At 40.3% G+C, this 18,306-nt stretch overlaps 1 protein-coding gene across 1 annotated transcript in view; it reads right to left on the bottom strand.

The window, feature by feature from the left end:
- Positions 1-1,534, bottom strand: part of PPP2R2B (protein phosphatase 2 regulatory subunit Bbeta) — a gene marked incomplete at both ends in the record, with an annotated part of 453,825 nt that extends 452,291 nt beyond the window's left edge. The window contains one exon of the mRNA XM_079702158.1: positions 1,485-1,534. Coding sequence (XP_079558284.1) covers positions 1,485-1,534 — 50 coding nt within the window. The remainder of the gene's footprint in view (positions 1-1,484) is intronic.
- Positions 1,535-18,306: the final 16,772 nt, after the last annotated feature.

Below are 18,306 nucleotides of genomic sequence, written 5' to 3'. Positions count from 1 at the left end.
GGTCCCCAAAGCCAGTCCACCACATCAGAATCATCTGGATGAGCTCATTAAAATACACTGCATCACCCTGGTCCTCAAACCTCTAACTCAGTACCACTTGGAGGATCTGGAAGTCACTACTATTTAAAAGTGCAAGTGATTTTGAATCAAAGCCAAGATTTAAAACAACTGATTAACTTGAGCTTCAGTTTTCTTAAAATTCATGAGGTTAGGGAATAAGTCATTTTTTCTCCCTTCCCTTTTTTTCTAATGCCTAGGTCAGTGCTGCCATATAGAAGACACTCACAAATATTTTTGATTAGATGAACATAAATGGGTCTAGTAAATCCTGCTCTGTCTACTTTATAGGGGCTTTATGAGAATTGTTTGTAAAGCTTCATTTGATCGTGCATCTGAACAATAGAAGATGTTATACAAAACTATAACTCTATAGATTTAGTCATTATGTTAGTGTGCTTTTTCTCACTCTTTAAGCATAAATCACTTGGTTTTGAGATATCCACCATTAATTATATCGAGCTTCTAAAAATGAATTATAGCAAGATTGCAGATCAAATAATTTTTACATAAAGAATTTTTTATTCAGAATTAAAATGCTATAGAATGGCCCCAAAGTTCACATGCATTTATGCATGTTAGTTTCCATATTCAAGTTCAACTCTGTCAACTATTCACATCCTCATTCATTAATATTAACTTTAGACCTGTCTTATACCACATCTGGTATCTATACCTACCACCAATTTAGTACAGTCTGTTTCAGGCAACCCTTACTACATTCTGCCACAACAGCTGAACCTTGATTTAAAACACCCAGAAGTGCTATTCTAGTTCCTTCCAGTTGCCTATCACTAAGCTATTTTGAAATGAAGACAGCCTTTGGGAGAGTCTTGAAGGTCTCCAAGCTCAGGCTTATGGAAAATAAAGAGAATTAAACGCAATTTCTTCAGGAGGAGGAAAAGGATTGCATTTCCCAGGTAAAGGACCCGGAATAGGAAACTCTCTTGAGAGTCAGAAAGGAAATTATATGCTGATATTGGGACTCAATGTACCCACAGTTTATATTCAAGTCAGACTTGAATTCTTCATTTTCCCCGTGTGTTTCATGTATAGTGGCAAGTCATCTTCAACACAGAATGGAAGGACGAGGTGAACGTCTGACCATCTTGAAATGTTTGCTTTCAGAATTCTACAGAGCTAACAGACCATCCTGAAACAAGACTTGCATAGTTTAGCCCCTCTCACTGCCAACCTATTTCACTGAAAGTTCATTTCAGTGCTGCCTCACTGGTGGGAATAAAATAAGCTTCAACAGAAAAAAAAAAAAAGGTAGAAAAAGATGATTAAATCCATTACTAGCTCAGAACGCTATTCTGGGATGTGTGGGGACTTACATTCATGGACACAAAAATGAACATTTCAAATCTGGAACCAGCACAAACCCCAAGGAGGCAAGAAAAAGGGGAGCAGGAGCTTTCTCCTACCTTCGGTGGTTCCAGTCTCCATAGTGCCTTTCACTTGGCTGAAGCACCATAGTGTGTCCCGGGTAAACGCCCCAATTCCTGCAAGGTACACAGGGAGACACTTTGGGTTAGGTAAGGGCTCCCAGTTGTCCTTAAAAGGCCAATAAGGAAAGAAACAGAGAGTGTAATCTATGCACTTCTAAAAGGAGACTTGCACACCAGGTATCATCTTGGGGAGAGGAGACCCTAGTGGGTCCTGGGAGGATGCCCGGTCTGCAAGTATGGCGTCCTGCTGCAAATCCCTGCTCTGGCTCCTCCATACGACCATGCCAGGACCAGTCTGAGCTGGAGCAATCGGAGTTGTCCCTTCTCGGCCCCTGGCAGCATCCTGGAGCAGTGACAGCAGGCCTGCAGGGTGTGACTGCCCCTTTTCATGGGAACACTAAGGCTCGCCATTGTTTTCCTTCTGTGATGGTGGAGGGAGAAAGAGGCAGTTTGTCAGAGGGGAGAGAGGAAAAGAAAGGCAACTTATTTTTTTTTTTTAACTGGTTTCACAGCTTGCATGGCTGAATGGCCAGTAAGGGGTCAGATACTCAGAGAACTTCCATCTCTCTTGTTCCCTTCTTGACTGCTTGCCAGATTCAGAGCTGACTGGAGAGTAGAGGAAAGCAAAAAAACATTGGCGATGCGGAGTGGGCGTTCTGGCCAACACAGGGCTGGGGAGTCAGTTCTGACAAACGTGGCCTGTTTTGTTCCATGGAGATTTCTGTTTCAAATTTGAATTGGACCTTTGATAGGGTTACATTTTCTGGCTTACTATGACTTCCAGTTTCCAAACATATACGTATCCAATACTAATGCATATACTAATATATATATATATATATATATAATATACACATTTATTAATATACATATATTCAAGTCAAAAAGGCACTTTTCAGAACATTTTTGGATGGCAGTGGTGACAGTTTACTTCTCAACAGCATGGATGTTCCCTTCAATTCTACTAGATTTTACAATTAAAGGGAACATTGCATCATCAAATTTTGGGAAAGACTATCGATTTAAGAATGATTATATTAGCAGAAAAAAAAATCAAATATCAAAACAAAATTGACATTTTGAAAACACACACAGAACTAAGCAGCCACCCTCACCGTCCGCGACAGATTTTTCCTGAACTCCTACATGGAAACACTCATTCACTCAAGCCGCTTGAGAGTAGAATTGTTCCCCATCTGCTTTTCTCACTGTTGCTGATGATGCATTGGATGGAAGCAGCACAGGGTCATCATTCAGAGCCTACACTTTGCAGTCAGAGGGGGTTTGTATTTAGTTTTGCTCTGACCTGACACAAGTTCCCAAACATGATGAGTCTGTGTTTTCCCTTTTTAAAAGTGGCAATAATAATTACAGTACCCATCTCGCAGAGTTGTAGATTTTGAAGGCACTGAGCATAAACAACTTAATAAAGAATATTATTATTGGCAAAGGGTCTAAAATGTTCAATAGTTTAAAAAATAAAAAAGAAGAACGTTAGCTGAGCAAATTTCAGCTAGTTGCTATGAAGTAGGCACTGCGCTAAATACTTTAAATGAATTATTCCATCCTCACACAAATCTGTGAGGAGGATACCATGAGAACCCCATTTTACAGGTGAAGAAACTGAGAGCTAGGAAGTTTTCATAACTCATCTGAGGTGATACCTAGGACGTGGCAGAGCTGGGATTTCCACCCAGTCTGTCTGATTTCCATATTCCCACTCTGCCAAAGTCAGCCTGCCCATGAAATCCCAATATTCCCAGTGTGCCAAGGTCAGCCTGCCCACCTAATAGTTAAAGCCTGTAGGCCCAGAGAGGTTGCACAGCTTGAACTAGAGTCTTGTTTGGAAGGCTGAGCTGGAATACAGTTTCAGATGTCAATTATTAAAGTACTTGTGTCCCCTCTAAGACTATACAGGGCTACAAATTCCCAATAAAATTAGCATCTGGGAGGGAAGAAGAAAGGCATTTGGCAGCATTTATTAGTGCATAGAAAGGACACAAGCACAGTCCTATTGCTGATCCTATCTTGTACTTCTAGCTCTGGCCTTGGATTTCAGCATTAGGCATTCTTTGATAAGTTCTTACTCTTCCTTGTGAGTCATCACTGGCCCTCTCTAAACTGCCAATTCTGCTGTTGAATCTGGGACTACATCTGTCTCTTAGGGAATACCAGCTACAGATGAAGTACTTCCTGATTTTTGTCCTAGTGCATTTCCTATGTAACTAGTTTTGACTCTAGGTGTAGACTCTGTACCTATTGTCACAAAACATGTGCCTAAAAATAAGTAGACATATACAACTCTGAAACACACACACACACACACACACACACAGAGGCAGATTTAAATATGGGCCTTTTCATTTGCAGCAACATGGATGGACCTAGAGATTAGCATACTAGGCAAAGGAAGTCAGAAATAGAAAGACAAATACCATATGATATCATTTATATATGGAATCTAAAATATGACACAAATGAGCCTATCTACAAAACAGAAACAGACTCACAGACATAGAGAACAGACTTGTGGTTGCCAGGGGGATTGGGGGAGGGAAAGACTGGGAGTTTGGGATTAGCAGATACAAACTATTACATATAGGATGGATAAACAACAAGGTCCTACTGTATAGCACAGGGAACTGTATTCAATATCCTGTGATAAACTATAATGGAAAAGAATATGAAAAAGAATATATATATATATATATAATTGAATCTGCTGTACAGCAGAAATTAACACATTATAAATCAACTATACTTCAATAAAATTTTTTAAAAATATGGGCCTTTGTATAGGTATTCATATTGCTTCAGGAAATTTTAGCTTTAGAGGGAAGCTTGCTTATTGTAAATCAACTTGTTTCACACTTGAAAAGACCAAGTCATAGAGAATTACTGATTTGCTGAGAGTCACAGAGCAAGGGATCATGTGACCAATTCAATGTCAGTGACATTTCCAACCATCACCCATAGATATGGTTGCCTAGGCCTGTGAGCTCAGTTGATTAGTATGAGAGGTCAAGGTAGCCAATGTTATTAACAGTTTTCTCATCCAGGGCAGTCTTTGGACCCAGTTTCCATCTTCCACCAAGATCATTGCCAAATGATGGCATTAGTGATGTAAAGAGAGTTTGGATCATGCCATCTCTATCCTAGAAGAGCTAGACAGCAGCTGAAAACACAAATGCCTTGATCAGTTAGGATGAGAAAGGCTGGCTAGCTGTAAGATACTCAGTAGAGTTGATACATGACCTGAGTCAGTGATCACCTCAGAAATGGTGGGGATGGTGGGGCCTGGAGGACCCAGGCCATGTATAAAGGGGGCAACAGCTACTCAGCTCCAGCTGAAAGCTGCCATGGAGGATTTCAGTCCAGTGTTATTAGATTGGCTGGGTTTTTGTTTATTTTTCAGAAGAAGCCAGAAATCTGGATCAATACGTGAAAACCTAAAATTTTTAAATGTCAATCAATTCAAATTTGAACACCATGTGTGTGGCTGACCCAACATAGGGCAAACACACCACATCTGCACACTGAATATGATATCTGTATCACCAATTTGCAAACCTCTGGCAAGAATATTTGAGCTGAATGACACCTTCTATAATATCTAGTCCAATTCTTTCTATTTGATAGATTAGGAAGCAAGGCCCCAAGAGGGGAGACAACTCACAACACATTAAAGCTACTTTTATTGCAGACCTATGACTCTACGATGACAATTTTATTTCTGATACCGGATTTTCTTTTACCATCAGGCTACCTCTCATGGGTTGGTAATATACCTGTCTGGATTTAATGAATGTTCTTTAGGGAAGTGTATTTAATTGCTAAAGAGGATGACTGGGAGAATGAAGTTGACAAAGGTGAGAAAGGAAAATGCATTTCTCTTAAATTGCATACTTTGACCATTACCCTAAACCTTGGTACCAAATGACACACCAGTTGCTATGGTAATATTGTCAATAAGCAACATTCTCTACTAGATCCAACAGCTAAACATCCCAGAAGATGCTCATTCCCCTCTCCTCACAACTATGGCTCAGGAAGGTCCTGAGTCCCACTTACTGGAGGCCAGGCAGTCAGCCCACTGATGGCACACACCTATCTTCTTTCTAGGATCATGTAATAGCCGATTTCTGAATTTGATCAGCGCTTGGAGCCATTTGGTCTAATCGCCTCATTTAAAAGCAGAGGACTGGGGTCCAGAGGGGACAAAGCCACGCAGTGAGTTAACAGCAGAGTTGGAGCCAGATCCCACAGCTCCAACGCCCAGCACTGGCTCTTCTTGCACTGCCCCAGCAGGGCCCTTCAGAGTCGAGGCCAGCATTTGTGCTGCCTCTTCTGTGCCAACTCGGCTGGGGAATACAATGAACAGAGGGTGTGACATGCAGCAAATAAAGCTCCTTATTGATTGGGAGGCCACTGTAAAGAGTTGTTTTCATGGGCTTGGCATGAGCAGCCTGCTTCTTCCTGCAGAGAGAGAGACAGAGACAGAGACAAGAGAGGGAGATGATCCTTGCCCAGAGAAATTTTCCCTGAGAAGAATCTAATTTGAAATTGGCTCTGAGACAGGCTGTAGACATGTAGTCAACCACATAGAAAGAGCCTACAATTGTGCAATTCTCTCTGAGTGTGTTGTCACGTGAGGAGACCATGATGACTTAAGAAAAGCTCGCAGTATGAATGGATATCTCACTAACACACCAGCCACAACTTGGTGTAAAAATCTTTCTAACTAGGACGCCTGATCTCAAAGAGGAGAGACTCTGTTGCTTCAGAGACAGTTAAAAATAAAGAAAGAGGGGCTTCCCTGGTGGTGCAGTGGTTAAGAATCCGCCTGCCAATGCAGGGGACACAGGTTCAAGCCCTGGTCTGGGAGGATCTCACATGTCGTGGACCGACTAAGTCCGTGCACCACAACTGCTGAGCCTGCGCTCTGGAGCCCAAGAGCCACAACTGCTGAGCCCATATGTCACAACTACTGAAGCCCCTGTGCCACAACTACTGAAGCCCGTGCACCTAGAGCCTGTGCTCCGCAACAAGAGACGCCACTGCAATCGGAAGCCCATGCACCGCAACGAAGAGTAGCCCCGGCTCATCGCAGTTGGAGAAAGCCCGCGTTCAGCAACAAAGACCCAACACAGTCAAAAGTAAATAAATAAATTTTTTTAAATGCGTTTAAAAAATTTTTTTAAATAAAGTAAAAAAAAGGATGTGTATATGCATATAACTGAGTCACTTTGCTGTACAGCAGAAATTAACCCAACATTGTAAATCATCTACACTTCAATAAAAAAATAAGAGGACTCCAAACTTAAACTAATAGAAGAGAGGCTTTTATTTTTTACTTGATACCTCAACACCTTATATATGGCTCCATTTCAGCAATTGCCGCTGTGTCTAGTAAAGATAGGTCACTTCTATATCCCCAAATTGCCAGTGAGCTCATAAAGAGCAGGAACGTGGAAACAGGAACAGTGAAGGTAAATACGTCAGGATTTTAAATCAAATTTTCCTTTGCATCAGATTGAATAAACCATTAGCGATATCACACTGAAACCATCATTGGATTGATATTGTTGGGTTTAATTCACTGCATGATTTCAATTGACAATCAAGCAAATTGTTAATTGGCTAAACTGACTGTCAAAACAGTCCATCTGGTGGGAGAAAGGGCAAGGGGGTGGAAGAGAGAGGCTATATTGACTGATTATTAAGAAAGCAGAATCCAGAGGGGCTCAAGGTGATTGGATGAGTGAGGAAGGGAAGAGGGGAAGAAGTCTTGGGCTATTGGCGAGACAGTGGAGCCACTCATTTTTTATTGTTCTTTTGATCCTGCATCCTAAGAATTTACTTGCTGAACAAAGGAAAAAAGTTTTTATACTCTCAAAGAAGTAATAATGCTGCAGTGTGCATGACTGGAAATCTCATTCCAGTTTACTAATCAAAGGAAATGGAGGTACCTAACATCCTTGAGAAGATGGACGTAAATATCTGTGTGTTAGATATTGAGAAAATGAGAAGACAGTTATTCTTCCCCAGTGTATCCTAGCATGTCATTTGGGAATAGGATTTTAAAAAAGTAGCATAGATCAAAGCATATTTTGCTCAACTTCTCCCTATACACGATTATTATTTTGTAATCATTTTCTAATATTTATCATAAGGCCTTAATAGATGGTTATTGTAGTCCTTTCTACACTCTCTTTTAAAAAATCTTTTGGAGGTATACTTGACTTTTAATCAACTGGACATATTTAGAATACACAATTTGATAAGTTTTGACATGTTATATACCATCACTTTCAAACATCACTCCAATCAATACAATAAACACAGCCAACACCCCCAGAATATTTCTTCTGCATCTTTGTATTCATTCTTTCCAGCTCTTGCTTCCCACATCTCCCTCAACCCCCCATCTCAGGTACCTCTGATTGGCTCACTGTTACTATTCATTCCTTTGTATTTTCTATAATTTTATATAAATGCTACCCTATGATATGTACTATTTTTTTCTGACTTCCTTCACTCAGCATAATTATTTTGAGATTAATCTACATCTTTGTGTGTGTTAATAGTTCATTCCTTTTTATTGCTGACTAGCATTCCCTTATATGGTTATGCTGTAATTTGTTGATCCATTACCTGAGTTTGGGTTGTTTCCAACTTTTTGTCATTATAAATAAAGCTGCTAGAAACATTCATGTACAAGTATTTGTATATGCTTTTATTTCTCTTGGGTAAATACCTAGGAATGGAATAGTTGAGTATTATCATTAAGTGTATTTTAAAAATTGTAAGAAATGCCAATCTAAAGTGATTTTTTTCTAAAATGATTGTTATCACGGACACGTCTGAGAGGTCCAGTTCTTCCACATCCTCACCAGCCCACTGTATAGGCAGATGTTTTATTGTTAGCCATTCTACTGGGAATATAGCAGTATACTGTGTTTTAAATGTGCACTTTCCTAAGTGAGTATCTTTTCTGGTGCTTTGTTGCTATCTATATGTCTTATTTTTCTTGCCTTGTTCCATTGGCTAAAACCTCCTGTAAAAATTTTAACAAAAGCAGTGCAATTAGATATGCTTGTCTTGTTCCTAAACTTAAAGGGGAAGTCTTTCAGATTTTCACTGTTAAGTATATTAATTGGTGATTTTTCATAGATGGGTTTATCTGTTTACCAGGTTAAGGAAGTTCCATTCTATTTCTAGTTTGCTGAGAGTTCTTATCAGGAATACTTGTTAAATTTTGTGAAATATTTTTTTCTGCATCTATTGAGGTGATCACATTTTTTCTTTTAATATTTTATTTATCCAGTCAATTATGCTAATTAAATTTTTAATGTTAAAGTAACCTTGCATTTGGTCATGGTGTATTATCTTTCTGTATACTGTTAGATTTTAATTGCTAAAATTTTGTTCATAATTTTTGCATTTATATTCATGAGAGAAATTAGTATCAGGGGCTGCTGACCTCACAGAATAAGTTGGGAATTATTCACCCCTCTTCAATTTTCTGGAAGAGTTTGTGTGTAATTGGTACTATTTCTTCCTTAAATTTGTGGAAGAATTCATTAGTAAGCCATCTGGCTTGGAAGGAGGGAGGGAGGGAGGCAGGGAGGGAGGGAGGAAGGAAGGAAGGAAGGAATGAAGGAAGGAGGGAGGGAGGGAGAGAAGGAGGGAGGGAGAGAGGGAAGAAGGAAAGGGAAGGAAGGAAGAAGAAAGAAGGAAAAGAAATCCACTAGGCTTTGTGTACATGCCACATCCCTTTGCCCTCAGGCACTATCAGAATTTTTTGCCTGCTTTATGTTTCCATCCAATGAAAACATTCATTTGCCTTAAGAAGTTCCTGGATTCCCACCATGGCATCCCATCATCCCTGTGGCCTGAAATGTGTTTATCCTCCATACCACTCCCTCAGACTATGTTTTCTGCAAAAGGCAGTGTTAACCAGAGAAACCCATTGTTCTAAGCCATGAGTTACTATTTTATCATTTATAACTAATAGCATTATAAGAGATTCTTTAACAAGTTCTTACAGGATTCCTGAGAGTAGAAATTTAAGTCACCATAGAAGACCATTTCTAGACATAATGAATATTTTTTTTCTCGTCATATCACATCATTCAGGTGACCGGGATCTTTACTCACATAAAACTAACTTTGAAATGACATACAAAATCTAAACAATTTTATGGTATAGTTCTGGCTTCTAACAAGATTATTGTTTCCATATCAAACCCCAGCTTCTGCAGCAGACTCTATCTCCTCAGATAGTTATTCTCTCTTTCATATTATCTCTTTACTTCGTACTTATGGTAAATGATGTGTCAGAAACTCCTGGTTGCCTATGCAATATCCAGCCCTTCCTTATATCTTACTAACAGATTCTTGATTTTGTTCATTGCTACACATTGTCCTGTTTGAAAAACAAACAAACAAGCATGCTTGGAATCATAGACTCCCTCGCAGCTAGGGACAGCCATGTGACTCATATCTGCCTCTCCTAGGTGTATCTGGAAGCATTTTTTGTCTCATGATACAGATGCCACCTTTCCCCCATTTACCATTGCTCCCCTTTGTCCTTTCTGCAATAGTATGTGATGACAGGAGCTATTGTAGTCTTCTGGTATTCCAAAGAAAAAGGACCACAGAGACCTTGCCCCTGATATATTTAAGCCACTGAACCAACACAACAATGGCCTGCCTCTGGCTTTTCAGGGCAGAAAAATAAATCCAGCTTAATTTGTCGAAGCCACTCTTTATTCAGTTACAGCTGAATCCAAGGCCCCATATACAAATGGAGAAAGAGGATGTTATCTCTGCATAATTACATAGTCATTTGTATTTCTTCCACAAAAAAAACAGTCATTTTTAGATATTAAGAGGTACGTCCATTTAGAACAATACATTTTACTCATCTTCCAGCTGACTACGTTCAACCTTTAGCCAAAATGTCAAGTATCAAAGCACAAATAGTACTACATTATAATTCTTTATTTACATCTCTGTTTATAGACTCTGAATTCTTTAAGGGCAAGACCTATGTCTTATTTATCCTTTCACCTTTAGAACCTAAAACATCTCTTGGCACCTATTAAAAGGTCAGGGAGTGTTTAATTGAATTAGACTAGAAGGAGAAGAAGCTCTTTAATCCCACGGTGGAAGCTGTTGCCACAGGATAAAAACTAGTGCTCGGATACACGATATGACGGGCAAGCAGAAGGGAGCCAGGATATAGGGCCAGCTCTTTGTCATTAAACCAGTGTCTCACTCCCTATAATACAGAGAACATTGTGTGGTTTTACAAGGACAAAAGTGCCTTCTAGCATCCTGAAGAAAAAAAAAAAAAAAACTGGCAAAAAAGAAGCCCTGATAGATGCTTTAACAAAAAGTCCTCTATTTTCAGCATTTTCTGCCTGTAATTACTTTTCACCAAAGACAGCAATCATATTAAAAAATAGCTCTCCTACTTGCTGCACTTAAAATGGATGGTGAATTATAAAGCACAAGTGGCAAAAAGCCAAACAATGACCTGCTTATTTAATTTTATTTTCTCCTATATGGATTATTCACTCATCAATTGCCTTGGGACTGAGAGGTATGGTTTTCTCTGGCCCATGGGGTCTGAGACCACCAGGAACCAGCACCAACTCAAATTCAGTTTCTTCTCAGGCCTGTCCATGAAGGTTAGACAAGCTACTAAGGCATGAAACACCCAACTCCTGAGTCATTCACAACTGAAGTTGCCTAAGTGTGAGGTTACACTTCGGCCTGAAGGCTTGCGAGATCATCTTTGGGATGGGTATTGTTGTGATAGAAAGGATAGATAAGACGCAACTCAGTGGGAATGGGCAATTTTGACATTGTAAATTATTTTGTAATTTTATATTATTGGAGGCCATTCTCTTCAAATCCACAGGCCTATAATCCTGAGAAAGGTCACTCAGTGTGGAAACTGGAGTATTTTGAATAAAACAGGAAAGGCAGGGTTGAAAAGACCATTTGTCCTGCAAGTTGGGGGAATGGATTTACAAGGAGGATTTTTAAATGAAGTTTGAATTTGCAACCATTCATTTGAACAGGCATGCCTAGACCACCTGATAAATAATACATTTGTATTGTGCTTATGAAATATGCAAATGGAGTCCAATTTGCAAATAAACGCCTTGAAGAATATTTTAAAACTTCAGAGGTTACCTAATCCTAGGAGTCTCTGTATTCATATTTGTGAGGTTTTTGTCTTACTTTGTGACAGCTGCTATAAATTCGATTAAACTGTATGGCAAATTAAGTTTTGGTGGTGGTTGTTTTCTTTCTTGCTGAAGGAAGAAAATGATCAAGAGGTTAGCAAGATGGGAAGCAACCAGCACGTTTGCAAACAGGGAAATCAATGTCACATCAAAATAAGAAGGAAGGAAATCCAGCCGGCTAAGCAGGTACAGCCGGATTTGTTATCCTTGTCCTTCGCCCCCTTTGTCCACATGCTTTCCTTGCTACGGAAAAAAGTAGAAGCAATTAGAATCCACACAGTTAGAAGCTAAAAAATGCTCTGACAGCAAACGGAAACAGAACACAAAAACTCAGAATCTGCAGGCATGAAAAATACTGCAAGGGATGGTCATTTAAAATGTGTTCCAGGATCGTAGAGCAGCCCCTGACAGCCACCCAGAGCATAGTAAGTAATCACGCCCAACATTGGCTTCTTGTAAACTGAAGGTACAAATTGTGGCCGATGTATATATCCACAGACATAACACCTAGTAGGAACATGCATACGGAAACGCATGAACAAGATGCTGAATTCCCTTAAAAATTAGATGTGTTCTCCAGCCCTCGAGCTTACTATCTGTTGAGGTTTTGTTCTGTGCTGGGCACCGAGAGAAGCAGGACTCAAAGAGTCCTCCCAACAGCCCCATAGGTTAAGTGATTATAAGCAAAGAAATTAAAGCACAGAGAGGTTAAGGGGCTTATCCAAGATCATACGGCTAAGAGTGGCAAAGCTGAATCAAAAGTCAGGCCTCCGTGCTCATCACATCTCCATCAGGTGCCTCTGTTGTAAAAGGCAGATGGAACTTCTGCGACCTAAATTCTATCCGACGTGTATGAGGGAAGCTTCCTGGTTAACAGGAACCTCAAGGTACCTTTGGTAAATGGAGCATCCATTAGTAATGGTCAGTTAGTACATTCAGATGTTTCTTAAAATTCTACACAGATGCCAAGTACTATAGGTGACAGTCAAGAGTCGCATGAAAGAGGAAATGCTGTGGTTTGCTTTTGATGATCTGAATTTTCTCCCTCTCATGCTTCTTTTAGGTCACACAACTCTCCCACACGGGAAGACCTCTTTGGCTGGAGCCCAAGATGTTGGACTGAGTTTCTCCTGAAACAATCAGAGCCCCCCAAATGACTAGACACATGTGGCTCACCTGCTGAACTAACCCCATTGAACTAGACTCTGGACCATCATCATTAGGGAGAGGAGTTGCCGAGGGAACTGCAGCTCTGTGGGGCATAAGCTACTCAGCCTCTTGTAGTTGTGTGCAAAAAAAGATGTGTGATTAATAAGCAATAGGGAGGACAATTACAATGGTGGGAGAGATGAAGTGAGCTGAATGTCATTGGAATTGGGCCACTTCCCCAAGCTTTAGGGCTGGTGGGATGCTGTTTCTTTTTACATCTAATAAATTGCTCAACACATATTTATTGAAGGCCAACTATGTCCAAGTTTGTGGGGATATGGAAAATAAGGCTGCTGTTCTCATGAAACATATTCTAGGAGATGGGAAGATAGACAAACAATGAAATAAATAGACACATGATTTATTAAGTAGTGATACATTCTATGAAGCACAAAGAAGCTGGTTAAGGGGCATATAAAGCTACAGGGGACACTAGTTTATATAAGAAGGTCAGATAAATCCCCTCTGACCAAGTGACATTTGAACATAGACCAAAATACATAAGTGAGCCAGGCAGCTAGGAGAGGTCATTCCAGGGAGAGGGAACAGCCTTTGCAAAATCCCTAGAGTTAGTCAGTGCTCTGTGTTCAGGGAACCCTAAGGAAACTAGTGTGACCACAGAAGGGGAGGGAGGGGAGCAGAAGGTAACAGGAACAGAGGGGATACGTTGGCGGGCAGATTGTGTAGGGCTTAACACTGAGGAACTGCAAGGACTTTTACCTTATACTCTAAATAAAATGAGAAGTCACTGGAGAACCTGACTGCTATACAGAAAGAAACAAGAGTAAAAGCAAATAAAAAAAGAAGAGTCAGGTTAGGAGGCTGATGCACTAACCAAGTAAGAAACAGACCAGAGTGGGAGCAGTGTAGGTAGTCAGGAGTGTTGGATTCTGGCTATGCAAGAAAGACAGTTATGAGGGATGATGCCAAGGTGCACGTGGCCTAAGTGACTGGGAAAATGGAATCGCCATGAACTGAAATGGGAGGAGCAGGCTGGGAGGTGTTGTCTATGTTATGCTCAGATGCCCATTAGATATTAAGCAGGCATTATGTACCACCATCACCTTCCTTCGCTATGACTCCTTACTCTGTGCCAAAGCTATCTTATTTAATAGGATGTGTAAATTGGATTGACATCCATCTTCTCCCCTGGAGTGTAGTCCCCTGAGAGCAGTGACTATGTCTAACTCTCTCCACTGTATACCTAGCACCCAGCACAACACCTGACTTGTAGTTAGCACTCGGTAACTAGTGAATAGGTGAATGAATAAAAATGTGAAGGGGTGATTCCTCCCAACGATTCCCTGTGGTAGGAAGCGGGGCAACTGCATCTCTGCTTCCTCAGCCTGCCTGGACCAGGTCAGAGAACCGAACTGCACCAGTGGAATGACCCGCATAGAGGCCACTGGAGCCAGCATCTTCTCTTTCCCTTTGGTTCAGGTCATACCTTTGCTTTAATTCAAGGGTATCAAATGCTGATGTTATTTTATTATTACAAAATTTAGGAGAATTCAAAGAAAATATATTTATCCCTTATATGTGGAATCTTTAAAAAAATGATACAAATAAACTTATTTACAAAACTGAAATAGACTCACAGACATAGAAAACAAACTTATGGTGACCAAAGGGGGAAGGGGGGGTGGAGGGATAAATTATGAGTTTAGGATTAACTGATACACACTATTATATATAAAATAGACAACCAACAAGGACCCACTGCATAGCACAGGGAACTATATTAAGTATCTTGTAATAACCTATAACAGAAAATAATCTAAAAAAGAATATACAACTGAATCACTTTGCTAAAACTAATATAACATTGTAAATCAACTATATTTCAATAAAAAAATTTTTAAATATATGTATTTACACAATAAATATTTTAGATTTATTTTCTTGATCTTAAATGGCTCTACGGCTGCCTAATTTTAAGTTTCCCATCCATGTTAATTGGAAAATTTATTCTAGGATTCCTCTGTGGTCTCACCCAACCCACCAGAACATCCTACTCACACAGTTTGTACCTCCAACATCACACTCTGAAACTCTCATCCTCATGTTAGTTTTACCTTCAGTCAGAGCAGGTTGTAGCCTACACTTGAGCACCAGAGAGACCCTATGACACACTCCTCAAGGCACAAGCTGATCTTCGTGCTTAAAATTCCACCACTAAGAGGCATTTCTCTGCATTGACTTTTCCTTTCATGAACCGTTCAATAAGATGGGTCAAGAAATGAAGTCGTTATTTTCTATTAATGTTTTAACAGAATAGAATGATCTCTATGTGACTTGCTGCACCTGGCTGGGGATGGGTCCCATAAGAGCATTTAAGACAGAAATTTGGAGAGATCTTACCATTTCTGCAATTGGCAGCTCGGTCAACATAAGATTCAGGTATTAGGCAGCGAAGAGTGTGAGTGCTGGTGTTTTAAAAAGCCTCCATCCTGCTATACAGAGGCAAAGGCATAGGAGTAAAACCATGTCTGTGGTAGACACATTGGCCAACCACTGTCAAACTTTATCTGAGAAAAAAATGTTTCTATAGTCAAATAAGTTACGGACATTCTGCTTATCATTTTCCTGTCTTGGATATTTACAATGCTCATTAGCAGGTTAGATGATGGGAGAAGTCTTAGGTTTTAGAAATCTGTTTAACCGTCTTTCATATAGCATTTCTACAAACATACTTAAATTTGTTGCTCACCGTTTTTAGAAATAGCATTTTCAGAGGCTTTGCTGGTGGCGCAGTGGTTGAGAGTCCACCTGCCGATGCAGGGGACACGGGTTCGTGGCCCGGTCCGGGAAGATCCCACATGGCACGGAGCGGCTGGGCCCGTGAGCCATGGCCGCTGAGCCTGCGCGTCCGGAGCCTGTGCTCCGCAACGGGAGGGGCCACAACAGTGAGAGGCCCGCGTACCGCGAAAAAAAAAAAAAAAAAAAGAAATAGCATTTTCAGTTTATAAAAGAAAGAGCTCTTTTGCTTTACGTGGAAGTTGATTGTAAGAAAGGAGGCTGCCTAATATGCTGAAGAGCAGTCTGTTTTTTTTGGCGGTACGCGGGCCTCTCACTGTTGTGGCCTCTCCCGTTGCGGAGCACAGGCTCCGGACGCGCAGGCTCAGCGGCCATGGCTCACGGGCCCAGCCGCTCCGCGGCATGTGGGATCCTCCCGGACCGGGGCACGAACCCGTGTCCCCTGCATCGGCAGGTGGACTCTCAACCACTGCGCCACCAGCAAAGCCCCTGAAGAGCAGTCTTTGACTGCGTTGAGGGACCCTGGTTCGAATCTTCCACTAACCTATTTACTGGCTTTGTGCCCTCGGTGAGTTACTTAACCTCTCTGTGCCTTTGTAAATTGAAAATCGAATATGTTTTTACTTCTAAGCATTTTCTTTCTTTTTTATTTATTTTTAAAAATTTTATTAGAGTATAGTTGATTTACAATCTTGTATTAGTTTCAGGTGTACAGCATAGTGATTCAGTTATACATATACATGTATTCATTCTTTTTCAGATTCTTTTCCCATATGGGTTATTACAGAATATCTAAGCATATTATTTCTAGTGCATGTAAAATATCTTGATGCAGAATAAAGAGTAGCCATGCTTTTATAATCTGGGCTTATTTTTGCCCTCTTCAGACCTCTAGTTCCACCTCTGTTCAGCACCCCTGGTTTAGAATAGCCAGGACCAGTGGCTAAGAGCAAGGGTTTTGGATTAAAATTCATTTCAAATCCTGACTCTGCTATTTACTAGCTGTGTGGTGTTGGGTAGGCTACTCGACCTCTCTGGGCCTCAGTTTTTTTATTTGTGAAATAGAGCTGCTGGAAGGATCAAAATAATAAAGTATATTTTACACTATTTATAGAGTGTCCAGCCAAGGGCCTAGCTCAGAGTAAATGGCACAGTAAATAGCTGTTACAAGGGTTCTGGTTGTTATTTCCTGTCTCCACACTTTTCACTTCTGGCTTGACTATGATCTCTCCTTAACCCCATCACTAAGAGCGTTCAATCCTGGTAGCTGACACTCCTGACAATGGGGTCTTCCAAATCGTACCCCGTCCCCCTTCCCAAACTGTTGCTTCCTCCCTGGGGCAACTGGTGCTTATAATTTACTTCTGGATCCCTGGCCCAGCTGCAGGGAAGGAGAACAGACAATGATTTCTCTTCCCACAGCCTCCCACGCATTAGTTTTCTCTGCATGTCTGACGTTTGACTTCTAACTCCCCTGGGGCTGTGATTACTCAGACAAAGTGAAGTGGACAGATGGAACAATTATTTGGAAAGCTCAGCCAATGGAAAACAAAACGAAAAAGACAAGCAAAGAAAACCCTACGCTCAGCCTTGCAGTTGAGGGGAAAGAGTTTATTGGTTTAAATTATTCTTATTGTCTGCTGGCATCGATTGCATTTTCCAGGTAATTGCTCAGCGCTCCCATTAGTTTGCCCAGGCAGAGAAACAATACCTTCTTAGATATTGGTACTACAGGTAGCCTTCTGCAGCAGGAAGAGATGTGTTGGGGCAAATCTGGTCTATACAGAAAATTTTTGTTAGCTGACTCCAATTAGTTGATTGACTTTCATGATAAACACAAGAGGTGTGTTAGGAGTGGGGAAAAAAGGGTCTCTGGATATGATAAGAAAAAACACTTTAAAATGAAGTATACTTTTACAATCATGTGTTTGAAAATTTTCTGAGAAAACCCTAATTAATGTTTTACAGGTATTGAGCCAACTAGCCTAGGTTCAATTCCTGGCTCTGCCATACTCTTGTGGTGCATGTGACTTAGTATAAATTACTTAGTTTCTGAGTCTCGGTTTTCTGGTCTCCCCCGTGGAGATAATGGGAGTGCTCACTCATATAGTGATGAGGACGTCAAAGAGTAATGTATACAGAGGTTATCATCCTATGGGAAGTAAGACAGAGAAAGACAAATATGATATGAGATCACTTATATGTGGAATCTAAAAAAATGATACAAATGAACTTATTTACAAACAGAAATAGACTTACAGACATAGAAAACAAGCTTATGGTGACCAAAGGCAAAAGGGCGGGGGGGGGGGAGGGATTCATGGGGAATTTGGGATTAACATATACACACTACTATATACAAAATAAACAAGGACCTACTGTATAGCACAGGGAACTGTACGCAATAGCTTGTAATGACCTATAATTCAAAAGAATCTGAAAAAGAATATATATATTATATATATAAAATATATAACACATGTTACATATATAAAATATATAAAACAACTGAATCACTTTGCTGTACACCTGAAACATTGTAAACCAACTACACTTCAATTTAAAAAAAA

The sequence above is a fragment of the Hyperoodon ampullatus genome, assembly GCF_949752795.1.
Source record: "Hyperoodon ampullatus genome assembly, chromosome: 4".
Lineage (NCBI taxonomy): Eukaryota > Metazoa > Chordata > Mammalia > Artiodactyla > Ziphiidae > Hyperoodon > Hyperoodon ampullatus.
The sequence above is the reverse complement of the archived record's forward strand: the minus strand, read 5'-3'. Positions and strand labels throughout refer to the sequence as shown.